At 47.9% G+C, this 18,070-nt stretch overlaps 2 protein-coding genes and 1 long non-coding RNA gene across 4 annotated transcripts; 1 reads left to right on the forward strand and 2 right to left on the reverse strand.

The window, feature by feature from the left end:
• Window positions 1-7,638: 7,638 nt before the first annotated feature.
• On the reverse strand, window positions 7,639-9,864 carry Hoxb2 (homeobox B2). The gene is made up of 2 exons (XM_034506612.2): window positions 9,471-9,864; window positions 7,639-8,688 (listed from the first exon to the last, which is right to left on the reverse strand). Exons 1-2 carry the CDS (start codon window positions 9,847-9,849, stop codon window positions 8,015-8,017), a joined length of 1,053 nt encoding a protein of 350 aa, XP_034362503.1. The 5' UTR covers window positions 9,850-9,864; the 3' UTR covers window positions 7,639-8,014.
• A 121-nt stretch (window positions 9,865-9,985) lies between these two features.
• LOC143442687 (uncharacterized) lies at window positions 9,986-15,053 on the forward strand. The gene is made up of 4 exons (XR_013111074.1): window positions 9,986-11,593; window positions 13,198-13,315; window positions 14,743-14,804; window positions 14,921-15,053. It is a non-coding gene; the product is annotated as an uncharacterized LOC143442687 (long non-coding RNA).
• Hoxb3 (homeobox B3) lies at window positions 13,666-17,338 on the reverse strand. Of its 2 annotated transcripts, none has more exons than XM_076935901.1 (2): window positions 16,890-17,338; window positions 13,666-16,050 (listed from the first exon to the last, which is right to left on the reverse strand). In XM_076935901.1, the coding sequence occupies exons 1-2, from the start codon at window positions 17,335-17,337 to the stop codon at window positions 15,203-15,205; spliced, it is 1,296 nt and encodes a 431-aa protein (XP_076792016.1). In that variant the 5' UTR covers window position 17,338; the 3' UTR covers window positions 13,666-15,202. The 2 variants fall into 2 exon arrangements, with proteins under 2 accessions (XP_076792016.1, XP_034361120.1); XM_034505229.2 differs by having other exon boundaries at window positions 13,666-16,053.
• Between the last annotated feature and the right edge of the window lie 732 nt (window positions 17,339-18,070).

An 18,070-nucleotide genomic window follows, 5' to 3' on the forward strand; every position in this document is an offset into this window, starting at 1 on the left:
GCTGCCGCTGCAGGAGATGCAGCATGGACCTACCATCACTTCTCAGCATGTAAGCTAATTCGAGTGTCATGAATCTGGTTGAGACTTCAGGTGGTGGGTATCACAATGCTATACTGAGATGAGACCTAGACTTTGTGTCTGGAATACTTGGGTTCAAGTCCTTGCTTGGCCGTTTTTTAATATTAGAACTCTGGCCAAGCTCCTTGACTTCTCTTGAGTCTCAGCCCCAAAGAAGAAGAATGGGTTTAATACAGCTTTCTCCGCTGCAGTGTTAGTAGGATTAAAGCAAACAAGAAAATATCAACCATAGAGAATCTGTGGATGTATGATAATAACATTACCCGCACACTCTGAAATAGTGTGATTCAGTCTTCTGCTTTTTAATATGACTAGCATATTAAAATATGGAAATAGGAGATAGAAGAACAGTGTACATTCTTTTATGTAACATATCACCATATATTACATAATCTGCACTGTATCATATGCAAATTTCATTGAAAATGGAGAGGGTTGGCCCAATTTAGGCAGACAGTTTTCTTCTAAGCTAAAACAATTTTCATTTTGTATTATTTTAGGTTTTGTTTCAAAAAATTAAAACCTAACACTTAACAAGAAACTCAAATGAAAAATTGCAGCAGAAAGGTTTGAGTTTGTGTATTAGAAAAGATTTTTTTTTAATTTACATTGGTGTTCTGCCTCTATGTATGTCTGCGTGAGGATGTCAGATACACTAGAACTGGAATTACATACAGTTGTGAGCTGCCATGTGGATGCTTGGAAATTGAACCCAGGTCCTTTGGAAGAGCAGCCAGTTCTCTTAACCCCTGAGCTATATCCCTAGTCCCAGAAAAGAAGTACTTAATTTTCCAATATTTTTTAAGATTTATTTATTTATTTATTTATTTATTTATTTATTTATTATAGGTATGTACACTATAGCTGGCTTCAGACACACCAGAAGAGGGCATCAGATCCCATTACAGATGGTTGTGAACCACCATGTGGTTGCTGGGAATTGAACTCCGGACCTCTGAAGAGCAGTCAGCACTCTTAACTGCTGAGCCATCTCTCCAGCCCTAGTTTCCAAATATTTAATGAAAGTTTTTTTTCGGGAGGGTGTGGTTCCTTTCTTAATGGTATTTGGGTTAGAGTTAAGGAGTGGAGTTAAAGAGTTTAGTAGGATGCAAGCTGAACTTGTACCTGGAGTGAATGACTAGGTGGGCCCATGGTCCAATAGCAATTGAGACAGTTCTGAAAGAAAAGCTTAACTTGTGGTGAAGAATTAAAATAATTTTCTACTTGATTTGGCTTATTTGCAGCTGAAAATGTAGCATAGTTGTAGAACGCTTGCCTGGTACGCATGAGACACCGGGTTCAAATCTCAATGCTGTGAACATTGGTATTAATAATAAAAGAAAATGGTAGCTGGAGAGACAGATCATTTGGTTCAGAGAACCGACTGTTCTTTCAAAGAGCCTGGATTCGATTCCCAGCACCTGTGTACTAGCTCACAACCACCTATAACTTCAGTTCCAGGGGATCCAAGGCCTTCTTCTGGCCTCTGGAGGGCACTAGGCACACAGATGGTGCACAGACGTGGATGCAGGGAAAACATACATGCAAATAAAATAGTAAAATAAAATCAGAAAACGGACAGGCTTGGTGGGGCCTGCCTTTACTCTCAGCACGTGAAAGGCAAAGGCAGGCAGATCTCTGTGAGGTCAAGGCCAGCCTGGTCTACATAGTAAGTTTCAGGACAGCCAGGGCCACATAGTGAAACCTTGTCTCAAAATACATACATACATACATACATACATACATACATACATACATACATACATAGGTTTAGCAGATTTCCTGTGTGTGTGGGGGGGAGGTTCTCTGTGTAGCCCTGGCTGTCTTGGAATAGGCTAGACTCAAGCTCAGAAATCTGCCTGCCTCTGCTTCCCAAGTGGTAGAACTAGGAGTATGAGCCACAACACCCAGCAAAATGTAATATTTTTGACCAAAATATATACTTTGGAAAGATTATCAAAATCTTTGATCAAGGGACTTACTGGCAAGATGGTTCAGTGAGTAAAAGTACTTGCTACTGTGCTTGTTCATCTCAGCTCAGTATCTGAGACTAACAAGTTGTCTTTTGACCTCCACATTTGCTTCCCGCACATGTACACACATAAAATAATAAATAGATAATAGATAGATTTTTAAAGATTTTTTAATGTATATGAGTACACTGTAGCTGTCTTCAGACACACCAGAAAAGGGCATCGGATCCCATTACAGATGGTTGTGAGCCACTGTGTGGGTGCTGGGAATTGAACTCAGGACCTCTGGAAGAGCAGTCAGTGCTCTTAACCACTGAGCCATCTCTCCAGCCCATAAATATTTTTTTTCAAAGGATCAAAGATGAAGAAATGGCTTGCTAGTTAAGAGCACTTGTTCTTACAAAGGACCAGGGTCAGTTCTCAATGCCCATATGACAGCTTCCAACCATCCGTAACTCCAGTTTCAAGGGATCCAGAACTACCTCTTCTGACCCCTGCAGGCTCCTGCATGCACAGGTGCACACTAAAGATAAATATTCTTTAAAAACTGACTAAGGGCTGGTGAAATAGCTCAGTGGGTAAAGTCCCATCCCTTGAAAGCCTGAGGACCCCAGTTCAATCCCCAGAACCCATCTAAAGAGAGCAGGAAAGAACCAATTCAACAAAGTTCTCTCTGACCTCCCCACATGAGATAAGGTCTGACTACACACACACACACACACACACACACTTATACAATAGTAGTAGTCGTAGTAGTAGTAATGATGAATGTTTAAAGCTTGATCAAGCTAAATTTAGAACTCAATGATTGTCCAAATTGGTTTTTCTATGGTAGTGACAGGAACTGTAGGTTGCAATAGAACTCCTTCCCTAGTCAATCTATGCTCTGAGGAAAGACTACTACTGAAATCCCTACATCACCACCGAGAATGGAGAGCTGGGTGTGGCCAGTGGGAGGCCAATGGGGGATCTGGGCTGTGGTGGCCACAGGAGACAGAAAGGATAAAGTAGAGGCCCTAGAGGCCATCCTCAGCAAATCACGAATATACATTTGATTGACAGCACATTGCAGGAAGCTATGCAGTATGGCCCATGACACTTCTCAGAGGTCTGGAAGGATGATGGACATCAGGATTCAGCAGGCCTGTTTAGGAAACTCATCATTTGTGCCATGTTCTCATACCCAGAAACCTGATAAAAGTCTATTATATGTCAAAGAAGAATTTCAGTGTTTTTTTTAATGAAATGGTCTAGACTTTTTAAATAATAGTAAACATAGTCAAATATTGAGAAAGATGGCGAAAGATGAAAGCCACAGAAACCTTTGGTTAGGACATTTCTGAATGGTTGTATTTAATGAATATGTAACTCCTGACGGATAACACTGTATCCAATGACATGCTTGTTGAAAAGATGTAAATAAATAATTGTGAGCACATTATATATTTCATTGAAGTGGTCCCACCAAAAATGTGGAGCTAGGCTACTGTCAAATATCAAGGGTCACTTTACAGCACATAACCTCAGCCATTATAAATTTCCCAACAACACCTGGGAAGACTAATACATATACTATTACCATAAACTAATGTAGACTACATTAGAAACATTTAGCTCTTCCATTTATTTCACAGAGAGAAACTGAGGTCCAGAAAGGGGAAGGGACTTGCCCAGGCTTAAGTTAGCTTTTTTTAAATGACTCTGGGTTATCGTGATTGCAAGTAATTCCTCAGTTTAATAGTCTCTTGCTTTCACTGTAGTATTAATGAGCCATTCTTCTTGCAAGGAGTCACTAAAGAGCATAGCAGACTGACCAGCAGCTCTTGGGTTTTCTGGCTCCAACTACAGCCAATTTGTAACCTGTCTGGGCCACAGGCTACACACAGTTGGCTCTGACCCAAGAGGAATTTTGTCCCAGACAGGATGGAATAAGCCTACTACCACTGGAGGGGTCAACTACTACCACTGGAGGGGTCAACTGCTACCACTGGAGGGGTTAACTGCCACCACTGAGGGGGGGGTCAACTACCCTACCTAGGAATCATGCTTGCTCTTCCTGTTTCTCTATATTCAACTGCAAAACCTCAGGATAAAGTAGACAGAATGGCCCTGGAGATGAAAAGAGGGAACAGAGTTAAGTAGGAAGAATTCTGTATTGAGAGGGATCCCCTGATTTTGAAATTGTGAGGGGAAATCCAAAATGGGTGTCTCTTCCCTCTGGAAAAGTATTGCCTCTTATATTCTCCTGGGGTATCACCAAAGATGGGGAGTTTATGAATTTGAGAAAGGGCAGAGACAGAAAGGTTGTTTCTTGGAAACAGAATTTCAACACTGCTCTAATAATCACCAAAGAGGAAAGATGGATGCCCTGACTTCTTGAATTGGAAGTGACTTTCCCCTACCACTCAGGAAATACATGAATCTAAGCAGGTAGAGTGAACTTTTGCTGCACCCTTCATTGGAACAGGAGAAAGCAAGTCCAGTACAACCTCAAGCACTATCAAAGATTCTCTGTCCTCTGAACAACTGAGGTGAAATAATCAGAAGCTAGTAGCTAAATAAAATGGATCAAAAAATTTTCTTTCTCTCTCTCCTTTTGTCTGTCTTTGTTTTTGTTTTGTCTTTGTTTTGTTTTGTTTTAGATTTGCTGATTTGGTTATGTGCATGGCTGTTTGCCTGAATGTATGTCTGTGAACCACACGTTTGCTTGTTGCCTGTGGAGTTCAGAAATGGAGGATCAGATCCTTTGGAACTGGAAATACAAACAGTTGTAAGCTGCTGGGTGGAGGCTGGAACTGAACTCAGGTCCTCTGCAGGAACAGCAGCTCTTACCTGCTGAGTCAACTAACTTTTCAGCCCCACCCCCTTTTGAGGTTTTTTTTTTCCTGTTTTGTTTTTGTTTTCTGAGATAGACTCTCATTCCGTAGTCCATGTTGGCCTAGAAGTTCATGTATGTAAGTGTATGCAAATCAGTCTTGCCTCAAACTCACTGCAGCCCCCTAGCCTCAGCCATCTGAGGTCTGGATTTACAGGTATGAGCCACCAGGCCCAACTTTTTCTATTTTAAGACAGCCTAGACTAGGTAGTCCTCTTACCTTCTGAGTGCTAGGATTATAGTTATGTCCCACCAAGCCCAGCTTTCAAAAATTCTTAAGTGTGGAGGAAAACAGAAAGCAAGGTAGCAATGTAATCTAGCAGTCCTTCTCAAACTTTAATGTATCTATAAATCATTTAGAAATCTGCTAAATTGCAGGTTCGGGTTCTATAGGTCTGGGTTGGGGCCTAAGGTTCTGCATTTCTAACTAGCTCAGGTAATGCTGGTACTGCAAAGCCATGGAGCAGCCCAGCATCTACAGAAATGACACCGCAGGGATCCCTGGGTATTACAGACCAGCAACCCCTGAATGGAGCGCCTCTCCAGTTCCTGCCTTTTGGCATTGATAAAGGATGTTCAAAAAAGAGAGAGAGAGAGAGAGAGAGAGAGAGAGAGAGAGAGAGAGAGAGAGCTTGAAGGTGGATAATTAGTGAGATCTTTCTGGTATTCTTGATCTCTGTAGCAACCTGGTATAGCTGCAAGAACATTTTTAATTAGACTAAATTATCTAGTTTGGCTAGCCATAGAAATCAAAGCCCCAGCTGATAAGTCTCTTTCATTTTGCAAGCATAGAGATGGCTTATGTGCTGTGATTTTTAAGATGTTAAACACTGCCTGTGGACATATTTTATGGAGAAATAAACACACAGCCCAATGAGATGTATAGTGTGGTTTTAATATATTATATATTCACTTATTTATGAGGAAAATAAACACACAAGCCAATAAGCTGTGTATTATTGCTTTAATATATTGAATTTATTTCATACCTATATATTTTATTAGAGAAAATAAACTAATAAGATACACGATATTATTATAATAACACATCTAATTGTTCTATATTAATTTATTTATGAGAGAAATAAGTGCAATTTAACATGACATAAGATTATTTAATGCATGAGGTGAATTCTATATTAAGACAGTTTAAGGGATTAAATGCCAGCTGAATAAAACGTGTCTACTTCCCACACTGAGGGGACCCGTGGAAAAGAAATGTACTGGGTTTGCCTAGTGCTCCAAATCACCACCTACGTTGGCTTCTGCTGGTCTGAGGGGAAAGTCTGGGAGGCCTAGGAAATAAACTGCCTTTTAAAAAAAAAAAAGAAAGAAAGAAAGAAAGAAAGAAAGAAAGAAAGAAAGAAAGAAAGAAAGAAAAGGGCAACATCTGCGGGGGAGGTAGGTATCTGTTTCTGAGCCCGAGAAATATTAAATAAACCTGAGGAGAATGGATGGCTTTCCAGGGTCCCTTAAATCTCCGGTTCCGGAGAACAAACCAAGAGGCAGATGGACGAAGAGGATCCCTGCCTCGCCTTTACTGAGTTTGCAGAGCTGGGAAGGGGGCTGGGGGTTGGGGGAAGAGGAGAGAAGTGTTGGGATGGAGAATGAAGCTGTTGGTCAAGACAGGTGGGCTTGCGTTTGGAAACCGCTCTGGCGCGGTTTCAAAGCCCAGAGCAAAAAGCCACACAGGGTGAAGTGGTCCCAGGACCCAGTGCTCGCCTCCGCCCCACCCCGCCCACAACACAGGGTCTCTCCTTGTGTTCTCTCTCTCTCTCTCTCTCTCTCTCTCTCTCTCTCTCTCTCTCTCTCTCTCTCTCTCTCTCTCTCTCTCTCTCTCTCCCCCTCCCCCTCTTTCTCTCTCTGTCAAATAAAATAAAAACCCACAGTTAGTGGGAGGCTCCCAGACTGTCTTTTCTTCGCTGTGAAAGATCTGACCTCAAGAAACTGAGAGTGGGGGCGGGAGCCGGGAGCCAGACCCGAGCATCCCGCAGCCGCTGTCATGGCGGCCACAGTTGTTTCTCTAGCGCTCCAAGCCGCCCGGCCCAGCGCCATTTTGAGCATGTCCCTTTTCCCCCCACATCTCCCTGCGACTCGCTAAGCTACTCCTGTAAGTCAAACACTTCCTATCATGCCCGGGTCTCCCGTTCTTCCCTACAAAATTCCTAAGCCCCATTCCAGTCCTCCACGACCTGGAGCACCGGGAAACGGCGCAGGCCTTGACCCAAGTTAGCAGAATTGCTGCCTGGCTTCTGCACCTGATGCCGGCAGGCTAGCAAGCCGGAGAATTCCTCCTTCAATTCCTGTAACTCTCTGAGCAGCCTGCAGGGCTCTGAGACATTTTCGACATTTTCTTGCACCCGCTTCTGTCCCCCAGAACGCTGGTTTTCCACCCACCCCCACCTTTATTTCCAAGCAGGGACCCAGGGAACATCCAAGCAGAGCCGAAGGCCGTCCGTTGGCACATGAGTGGGTGACCAAGCTTCCATAAACTCACACAACTCTTCCTGGTGTCGTGGACAGAGAAATAACCACCAAGCAGGGCCCCTTTTGTACCACCCGGACTTTGTCAGCCTGGGAGATGGGACCATGCCTTCGCTAGGGTCGCCTGAGCCAGAGCCAAACCAACCTCAAGCGGGGCCTGGAAAAGCAAAGACTGACCGTAGGGACTTGGCAAAAAGGGCTGGATGCCAACACAAACACTCGTTCTCGTATTATAAAGACATTTATTTACTCTATGAAAATAATGTACAATAAATACTTTACCCTTTCCTATCATTAAACAATTTTAATAAATAATCTACAATCTAAAACTTAAAAAAAGAGGAAAATAGGTCCCTCTAGTGCTTTGTAAGAAACCCCTCTCCCACTAGAGTTTAATTATTCCTGAGATTTCGTTGGAAGGAGTTTTACCAGGTGGAATTTTTTTTTGTGTAGTTTTAAAAAGTGAAAATGAGTGAATTAAACGCTAATTCGTTAATACCTGGATTTTAACAAAACACATAAATGTGACTAGGAGTGGAGAAGGCCCGATTTTCCCCCCCTAGCAGCCAAGGACTAGATGGAAAGAACCAAAGATCGAAAACAGTTAGGGAAACTGCAAGTCGATGGCACAGAGCGTGCTGGTGAAGAAGTCCAGCTCTTCCTCGGAAAAGGGCACGGGACTGTCGAGCGAGCCCTGCAGGCTGGGCGAAAGGCCTCCGGACATCTGGAGACAGGAGTCTGCAGCGAAGAAGTTGAGGTCGGGCAGGAAAGGCGAATCCTGCCGTTCGGGACAGGCATCTTCGGGCAGGGGCTCGCTCTGCAGGCCTCGGGCTCTTAGCATTGTGCAGCCGGGCCTCGACGCGCCCACACTCTCCAGGGCAGGCTGCGCAAGCGGTGCTGCGCCCCGGGGTTCCTGCGCGGTCTCGGCGGGGAGGAAGCAGGCGTCCCGCAGCCGTTGAGACGCGACGTCGCCGGGGCTGACCGTGGGCTCCTCAGCTGGCTCTCCTGCGTCGTCCTGGGCGCTCGGCCCGCCTGGCTCTCCATCGGGCGGCTCTCGATGCTGCGTCTGCCGCTTGTGTTTCATGCGTCGGTTCTGGAACCAGACTTTGACCTGTCTTTCGGTGAGGTCCAGCAAGGCGGCGATCTCAACGCGCCGCGGCCGGCACAGGTACTTGTTGAAGTGGAATTCCTTCTCCAGCTCCAGCAGTTGCGTGTTGGTGTAGGCCGTGCGCAGTCTGCGGGAGCCGCTGCCGCCGCTCTCTGGCAATCCGGGGCCATCTGCGGGGGGGGGGGGACGGGGGGGACGGGGGGGAGCACCCCTGTGTTATCAGCCTCGGTTTCGCTGAGATCGGGGCACCCCATCGGCTAAAAAGACTACCAGCAGTCCTACTCCCACACCCACAGTGCTTCCCTCTGTGTCTTTGGGGTTTTTTTTCCCTCTCTCTCTCTCTCTTCCATGTAGGCAGACCTGGCTCGAGTCAAGTCGGTGCCTTCAGAGCCGCCCACGGGCCACGTAGGGGGCGGGGAACAATTTCTCTTAGCTCCCAGAACCTTAGAGCCTTCCTCCCCCAGTCCTCTCTATGGACCCCTCAATTCGGAACTTTCCAACTCAACCTGGGGAGAGGGAATCACAAATTGTTCTTCACCCCTTCCCTTCCTAGCTTTTGAATTCCCTCTTCTCCCCTAGATTTAGGGGAGCTAGAAGGATCTCATCTTTACCAGGCTCCAGGCACACTTCATTCCTCTACACAGAAAACGGGGAAACACTTCAATCGTGTTCTTCTAAGCACATTAAAAAAAAAAAAAAAAAAAAAAGGCAACCTCCCCACCCTCAATCGGCTTCCAAAATCTTCTGGGGTGTGTGTGTGTGTGTGTGTGTGTGTGTGTGTGTGTGTGTGTTGGGGGGTGCTAGCAATGGCTAGGCCTGAACCCCAGCGGGATACTCTGCTTCCCTAACCTCAGATCCGTCCACCTAGGGAACCCCAGCAGGCTCCCCATCACCTCACTTTCTCCCCTCTCTTCCAACTGCCCCTCACCCCGCCCCTACCACGTTTACCCACCTGAGGGTGATCCGACCCCGGAGGCCCGGACCGAGGAGGCGGCTGGAGAAGGGGATGCGGCGGATTGGTTGGGTTTCTTGGCGGATTTCTTCTCTTTCATCCAGGGGAACTCGGGGGCTGGGGGGGCGATGGGGAGTGGCGGCGGTGGCCGCAGAGCAGGCCCATCTCCGGCTTGCTTTTGGCTCCCTGGTCTCTGAAGGGTGGAGGCGCCGAGCTGGAGGCTGGGGAAGGTTTGCTCCAGAGGAGGAGGAATTAATGTCGACTCCTTGATTGATGAAGTTTGAAATGTCTCCAAGACAGCGGGGAAGGAAGTCAGACACTCGGCGAGCGATGGCTGGCTGTTTATAAACCCAATCTCCCTCTCAAATTCAAAATTCATGGCTTACAATGGTGGGGGAGGGGGCCCGCTGGGGGGGGCGTCAGGAGGGAGGATCAGAGGGACCCCCTCTCCCGCCCCCCCCAGGTTTATGCAATGGAGCGATTTCGCGGGGGAGGGGGATTTCGCTCTCTCTCTCTTTTTTTAAATTTAGGGCTTTATAATTGTATATTGCTGATAAATACAAGCGTATGGGGACTCTCTCTATTAAACCCAGGACTCCGACGAAATTGCAGGGAATTCATGGTCACGGGACCGGTCTCCGCCAATCGCTCGTCTGGGCCTGGTGGAAAACACAGGCATTATTTGCTTTAATTGATTCAAAAACTCCAGAGGACCACGACCTGGATACCATAAGGCTTCTTCCTCTACCCCCAGTCCTACATCAGTATCCCACACTCTCCCCCAATGGCTCTCTTTTCCCAAAAAAGCCAGAAGAACCTCTTCCTTCCCTTCAGAGACTGTGTGGTAGTAGGAAGCAACCCCATTTAAGAGGGACACGGAGTCAGTTAATATGCTTTCTTTATGTGGCCGTCAATAGCCTCTTACCCCACCGCCATCTCAGCCCCCAAAAGAAAAAAGCTCACTTGGGAAGAAGTGGGAGTAGAAAGAGGCTTCCACGCCTTGGGGAAAGGTCAGAATTAAGGTGAAAATCAGAAAGGAGATGGCTGCTCTAACCAGCAGCAGCATCCTACCCACCCTCTGAAAGTAGTAGTTCACACTTAAGAAATGAAGGAGCTGGCACACAGCAGGGAGATAGAAGATAGATGCCAGGAGCACCTTGGGGCAAGAGCCTACCTCCCCAGCTATGTACCCTGGATTCTATCAGTACTTATAAGCAGTTTCTTATGTCCACTTGCCTTCCTGCTGGGGTCATCTATACTCACACTGTGACACCCCAAGCCTGAAAGAAGGAGGGTCTAAGAAGGTTTAAGGTGACAGACGTATTCACAACCCTTGAGGTATATCTATGCCTATATGCAGGGGCACCAATGTAGCCATCTTTAGCTCTCAAAGCTAAAATCAATGCACAATCTCCCTCTGGACAAAGGGATTTTCCCTCTATATTTACCTTTGGGTTACTTTTTAAATCCCTGGTAAGAAAAAAAATTTCTTAAAGGTGGTGGGAGAAGATAATGACCGTCACTGAGATTATATTCTTCTTTTGGCTGCCAGAGAGGAAAACAATGTAATGTATTCTATTGTGAAGAGCCTATGGTAGGCTCAACTTTACAATATTGTAATTTACTAGAGGAAGGAGGAAAAAAAAAACCCTCAGAGCCACAAGCAATTCGGTGGGCAACTAGGCCTCAAAGCTGAAAATGAGAAGTCGACCTGGGGGAAGATTTTTAAATAAGTGGGTCAGAGGGACCAAGAGGAGATGAGGCGATCAATCTTAGCCCCCTGACAGCTCCCTCCGATTGCATCAAAGAATTTGGCTCTTTGGGAAAGCAGAGGGAACAGCCTAAATTCCACATCCCTTAAAAAGGCCTGAGGGAGGGGGTAGCCAAAGAGAAAGGTGATTCTGGGAGATCTAGGAAACAGATGGGAAATGGGGACAGAGGGAAGGCGCTAACTTGTGTGGAAAGTTTGCCCTGGAGAACTCCCACGGCTCTGGCCTCCCCTCCCCCTCTTCGGCTCTCTGTCGCCTAGCCTAGAGGAGAAGGCTGGTTAGCAGAGAAATGGCAACTCAGCGGAGAGCTGGAACTAGAAACTTTCTGTCAATGTAACGTCCGCGTGGGTGGTGGTGAGTATGTAAAGAAAGAAAGAAAAGAAAAAGGCAGAGAAGTTTGCTGGGAAGCGGGGGAGGGTGGGAGGACCTGGAGGTGGTGGCTGCTGGACAGAAAGAGGCAGGCTCTTGGGAAACTGCTCTTAACTAGGCCAGCGGGCCAGAGAGGGCGGTGTGTACCTCAACTGAAACAAAACAAAACGATATATACATATATTTTCCTGGATGGTGGTCAGCAGAGGAGAATCCAAATAGTAGCTGCATGGAAGGGACTTCTGCACCGTGAGGCCTGGGAGCGGGCTTTCTCCCTGGCCACAACCTTGGCCACAACCTTGGGCACCTCCACAAGTTTTGTAACAGGCACTCCAGCTGGCTGCAGTATCTGAGGATCTTCTAAGACAATCAGAGTCCAGACTGTCCTGTAGGACATACAGCTTTCTAACTCCTGATGACAGATTTTATGGCCAGATTAGTGAACAGTAGAAAACTTGGGTGTTAAAGGGGAAAACCCTCCCTTCCAGAGACATCCCTCCTGCCCCCTCTGCTACCTTACAGTGCAGATATTTATCCATGTTTTTTAACGGCTTTAGATGAGTGCGTGGAATCTGGAAAACAGAAGGGTAGGTCCTTTTTTTTGTTTGTTTAGAGCCCCAGCTCCTAGCCACAATATATCTATCTAAATTCTCTCTTAACTGGTTCCTCTCCAGCTAAATAAATAAGCAATCCACCCTTCCCTCACAGCCAAACATGATCCTAGTAGTTATATCATTCAGAAATGTTATTCAGGGAAGAGGAAGAAAAAGGAAAGACAGACCCTTGAGCATTATTTGATCCCAATCAAACTTTGCACGCTCCTCTGCCTTTAATTTATAGCTTGACCCAATGCTAAATTGCTTGTTGCCGGGATGAGCCAAGTCCAGTTTAAAAAAAAAAAATCCTACTTGGTGGGGAAGGGTGTATTATTCAGGTTTTTTTATTGTTATTTATTGTTGCATAAAGACTGTGATTACTAACCTTGGACTGCCAGGATACAACATAAAAATGAAAATTAGCCCTCACTTTAAGGCTGAGGGCCTGGAACGATTCTTATCCACACACCCCCCCCCCAATATCACCACTGCCACCAAATATATGCTCCTAATTAAGCAATGCGGGCTCGTCGCTTACAATTAGAATTATGTAACTCTTCAGCGGGCAGCCATCGCTTCTCTTTCAACGAATTAGCTCCATATTTCAGCCTCCCTGTCTCCTCGCTCTTATCGGATACTGGGATGCGGTGGTGACATTTCATCTTTGACAAACCCTCTCCATCCTCACTCCAATGTGATAAAACTTTTATGGAACCAGGACTAAGAAATGAAGTTTTCCCAAGCATCTTGGAAACAGAACCTCCCGTTAGCTTGGGGACCATTTTATTTACACTTGGTTTCTACAGCTTCCCCTCACTCCCTTCTCTTCCCTGGCAGGAGAAATCTAACCAGCCCTCCTCTTCCTCTGCCCTGGGCTTCATTTAATGATTGGGTTTCGCTTGGGTTTGAAGGCTTGACCTGAGAAGTCTAGGCCTCGGTTTGTTATTGTTTTTTTTCCCCCAGATTAATCATTTTCCTTTGTTTTCATTTTAGACCCAATGATGGTTGGGCTTCAGGTCACGTGACAGCCTCATTGTAGCTGCGGAAGAGAACATGAAGTTTAGGTTGCCTGGAAGAAGCAGTAATAAGCTAGATTTGGTGTTAGCTTAATGTGAGCAGAAGGGTGCATGGAGGTGTTGGTCAAAGGGACAAAAGGGGCCAATGACTAAGAGAAACAGACAGGCAAAGAGGCCGAACAGACTTAGCCCAAGATTCCCTTCCCTCCCCCACCCCTCCAAGCTTGTTACTTAAATCTTAGCTGAAGAACTTGGCAGAATGGTCCAGACTGGTATGAATGTCTCGAAAACTGAGTTGAAACCAGGAGGAAAAGCTGGGAGGGGACACAGGGGCCTGAGCAGTGGGCAAAGAGGCCGGGAAGTGGCACCAATGCCCTCCTGCTAGGGGACATTTGGCCATTAGAGTCTTTTTCTGCAACCTGAACTGGACCACCAGGACAAGATAAAATTGATAACAGAAAGTTTATTCAAGAATTGTTTTGACAGACAACTGTTTTAACTAAGGGAAAAAATAACTACGGAAGAACAAAGAAAGTTCCAAGAGAGAATTAACTTCTTATCTCTACAAATTCAGGACTATACAGTGACATTTAGGAGCTGAGTTCATGCCTTTTAGAACTAATTACAATTGCTCATAAGCACGAGTTTAACATAAATCTACAGCTCTTGTCTAGAATACAGTAAAAACTAAAATAGCTGGTTTTACATGACAGGAAACACAACATCCTTTATAACAAGTAAATACTAAAAAAGTACATTTTTTCCTTTTTTGTTCCCTCATATAAATACATAATGTAGGGGGATAAATAATACAAAAAAAAAAGAAAATATTTTAACAGGCTATAACCAATAAATATATATATGGAAATGTTCACTAGAACACACGCTTTTTGAGCGAAGCTGGACTTCTGCAGGCCCAGGCATCTCTCACAGTTGCTTCTTTTTCTTCTTCTTCTTCTTCTTCTTCTTTTTTTTTTTTTAATATTCATTAAAATGTAAACTCCAAGTGCAACAAGAAAGTCCTGTCAGGAACTGGAGCAAGGGACACAGGCCCAGCTGCAGCACCTGCCTAGGACAGACAGTTTGTTCAAATATACCCTGTTTTCACGTTAAGTCAAGAGAATAACAGAAGAAAAGGGAAAGTGGAGAGCTTCCCGTGGAGAGTGGGATGGGGTGGGAGCTGAGAGGCTGTAGAGCGGGCAAGCCTCCAGTCCTGACAACTTGCCTGCCTTAGCCTCTTAACTTTTCCTTAAAAGAAAAAATATATATATTTATTTATATTATAGGCAGCTCTGACTTTCAGGATATCTTACCATCCCTGAGCCCTCTGAAAATTGTAATCAATAGGGGTGGGGGTGTAGATATGAATGTCCTTAGAGCAGAAAACCATAGGGCTAGAAACGATGGCCATAGGAAGAAGCCTAACATAGATGGGGGTGGGGGGCAAGTTGAAGCTTCAGGGAAATAGGAAAGAAACATACTTTGTGCCCTTAGATTTAAATGTTTTCTTATTTTTCATAAGGAGACTGAAAGGGAGAACAAAAAAAAATCAAGATTTGGGGGAATTACCCACAGAGATGCAAGGTAAGTTGATGATAACCAAGCTATTAAGTTTTGAATGTGCTTCTCTGCCCTGCTTGCCTGCCTTCCCTCTAACCGACTCCACTTCACCTCTCCAATCTGAAATTCCAACTTGGTAGTGCTGGAACCCTGGGACCCCTGGGATTGATGTGCTCCGTCGCCAACCTGCTGTGGATTCCTTTCCAAGGGTGTTGGCAGGCAGATGGAACCAGGCAAGGAGGACTTAAAAGACAGCCCCTCGGGCCTGGGAGCCGGGAAGGCACCCCAGGCCTGTCCTGTTTCTGGAAGCCTGGCGACAAGCCCAGCACACACCTCTTTCAGGACTCCAAACCGCGCCCATCCCCCAGTTCCACCGTCTCCCTGGCCCTTAACCTCACCCCCCCCCCAACCCGCCCCTCACATCACAGGTGTGTCAGTTTGGGCGCTTCTTGGATTCTACCCTGAGGCGGTGCGTGGTGAGAGGAGAGGTCTGTGTACGTGGGGTGAGGGTCACAGGGTCCGTGATGCTGGCTGGGGGCCATAGAGGCCGCCCCGTTGTAGTCCAGGTTCCCCGAGGGGTGGTGGGAAAGGTGATTGAGGCCGTAGAGGGAGGGGCCGGCAGGGGGCGGCAGCGGATCCGCGTAGCCACCCCCGCCCACGTACACCGGACTGCCCTGCATGGTGGGCGTCCCGTAGGCGCCCCCGTTGGCTTGGAGGACGTGGGGCTCATACTCCGGCGCCGCCGGGGTTGGGGGGTACTTCTGTGGGGCGCCGCAACCCTTGAGAGGGGGCTGGTAGTTGGAAGGCAGCGCGTAGGCATTCTGGTGGCCTTTGCCAAAGGCTGGTGGGGACGGGCTGTCGTAGCTGGGGGTCATAGAGTGTAAGGCGTTCATGAAGCCGGCCGTGGACTGCATGGGCTGCGGGGGGCTTCCGGCCGGAGAGGGACCCCCGGAGGACGAGGCCAGCCCCTTGGCCTTCTGGTCTTTCTTGTACTTCATGCGGCGGTTCTGGAACCAGATCTTGATCTGGCGCTCGCTGAGGTTCAGCAGATTGGCCATCTCGACGCGGCGCGGCCGGCACAAGTAGCGGTTGAAGTGGAATTCCTTCTCCAGCTCAACCAGCTGCGCGCTCGTGTACGCCGTCCGGGCCCGCTTGGACGCCGCCGACCCCGGGGGGCTCTTGTCCCCTCCCCCGCCGCCGCCGCCCCCGCCGCTGCTGCCGCCGCCGCCACCACCGCCGCCGCTGCCGCCGCCGCCGCCACCACAACCTTCTGCTGGACCCGAGGGGGGAGGGGTGGGAAGGGGAGAAAATGAAATAAAAGATAATTACTGAACACGCCGAAATTGAATGCATCGTTTCTTAATAAATCCAGGCCTGGACTCGGAGGCCCCGCTGCCCTCCCCTTCGCGTCCCCGCCTCCTCCTCTACACCACCACCCCCTTCCTACCTCCCGTCGCATTAGCGGACACTCTATAATAGTGGCATTTATTAAGAGACCTGTTCTCCTCTCACTGCCCCGGCTTATGAAAATTTGATCATGTCACACAGACAGAGCTGCGTGGCCATTTATTTAGGGCTAGGTTTTTGCGTGTGCGCGCACCCCTCCCTATATATCCAAATCCAAGTCTGAGATGATTCCTCCCTTCTGTCTGCTCTCTTTACAAGACAGGTGACTGGGAACACCTTGGGGGGACTGGACACTGGTGGGCAGGGCCTGGAAGTGTGGCACGTAGAGGCTGCCGTGGCTGCAGGCCGGGACCCCAGGCTGCCTGAGTGAAGCTGATTAATACCCACAGTGATCATGCTTAATACGAATCTGTCCTTGATGGCTCTGTGCCTCCAGGCGGTGCGGCCTTGGGAAGGGCTGAGAGGCCAACCGTCCCAACTCCTGAAAACTCTTGGAAGCCCAGGCGGAGGATGGTTGGAGGGACTGGGTGTTGGTCAGGTCAAAGGTCATCAGGTGGTGAGAGGTAACTAAAACACACTAGGTAGCCACCTAATATTGTTTCCAGGCCGCCTTGTGGGCGCCTTGGGGTCGGATGCTAGAATAACAGTGAGATTCCTGGGCTGGACAAAAGCTGACGGACTAGGAAGGCAGAGAGCTGGTACCTGTGCCGGGGGAGCTGTTTTTCAGCTTGGACGTTTGCCTCGACTCTTTCATCCAGGGGAATATCTGTTTGGTGAGGGTGGAGTTGGAGCCGGCACCGCACTTGGGGGGCCCGCTTTTGCTGGGCCCGCCCCCGTTATTGCTGTTGCTAGTGGTACTGGTAGGTGCGGCGCTGGGTGGGGGTGAGCCCGGAGGTGCGGGCAGGGGCTCTGGGGCCAGGCCTGGCCTCATGCAGCTGCCGTTGAGCTCCTTGCTCTTGGCATGTGGGGCGGCATTGCCCAGGGACTGCAGGGAACACGCTGAGCGCTGGTAGTCACTCTCCAGGTGCGTGGCGGCCTGAAAGGGGGGCTGGGGAGGCCCGTCGTAGCCGAAACCATTGCTGCCAGGGTACGAGGAGTAGCCTCCGAAGAGCGCAGCTGCGGTGTTGTCGTAGTAGGTGGCTTTCTGCATCGCTGGGCGAGGCCCGGGCAGTGGGTGGCAACTTGCAAGGGCCTGATACCCTCACGACCGGACATTGGCACCCCTGGGGGTCACGTGACACGCCGGACCCCCCTCCCCTTTCTGCCCCCCTCCTCCCGGGTCTGTTCCAAGCGGCTGACCTGCGGGGCGAGAGAAGAGACAGAGGGGGAGAAGAGGACCGGGCCTCGAATCCATCTTAGGAACTAAAAAGGGAACTGACATCAATAGTTTTTTTTTCTTCTCCCCTTGCCAGTATCTCTGCAGCAGACGCTGAGACCAAGTATCTAACCTGACATGGATGTTTCTCACTTCAACTTTAATTTTTAAGGGAAAAAGAAAGCACCGATTTTCATTTCCTTTTTTTTTTTTTTCCTTTACAAAATCAAGACTGTACTCCTTCGGGGAACGCTTAGGAACAGAACACCACTGCTTCTTGGACCATTGCCTCTGTCTGCCTCCCGCATTCACCCCTGGTCTCTCCTACAATTTCTCCTTACCGCCCCCTCCCAACTCCCTAGGATGGGACAATTCCAGGGAGAGGGCACTATTAGACTCCAAAATAAAAGCATCCCTGAGGTTCTCCTTCACGTAGTGAGGCCGAGAGGCCTCCTACCTCTCTTCCTTCCGTATCCTTCCACCTAAGCAAAGTCTAGCCTGGAAAGAACTTGCAGATCTTGGACCCAAGCCGGACTGAAAAGCAAGTTCATCTGGGACCCTTCCCTCC

The sequence above is a fragment of the Arvicanthis niloticus genome, chromosome 6, assembly GCF_011762505.2.
Source record: "Arvicanthis niloticus isolate mArvNil1 chromosome 6, mArvNil1.pat.X, whole genome shotgun sequence".
NCBI classification, from domain to species: domain Eukaryota; kingdom Metazoa; phylum Chordata; class Mammalia; order Rodentia; family Muridae; genus Arvicanthis; species Arvicanthis niloticus.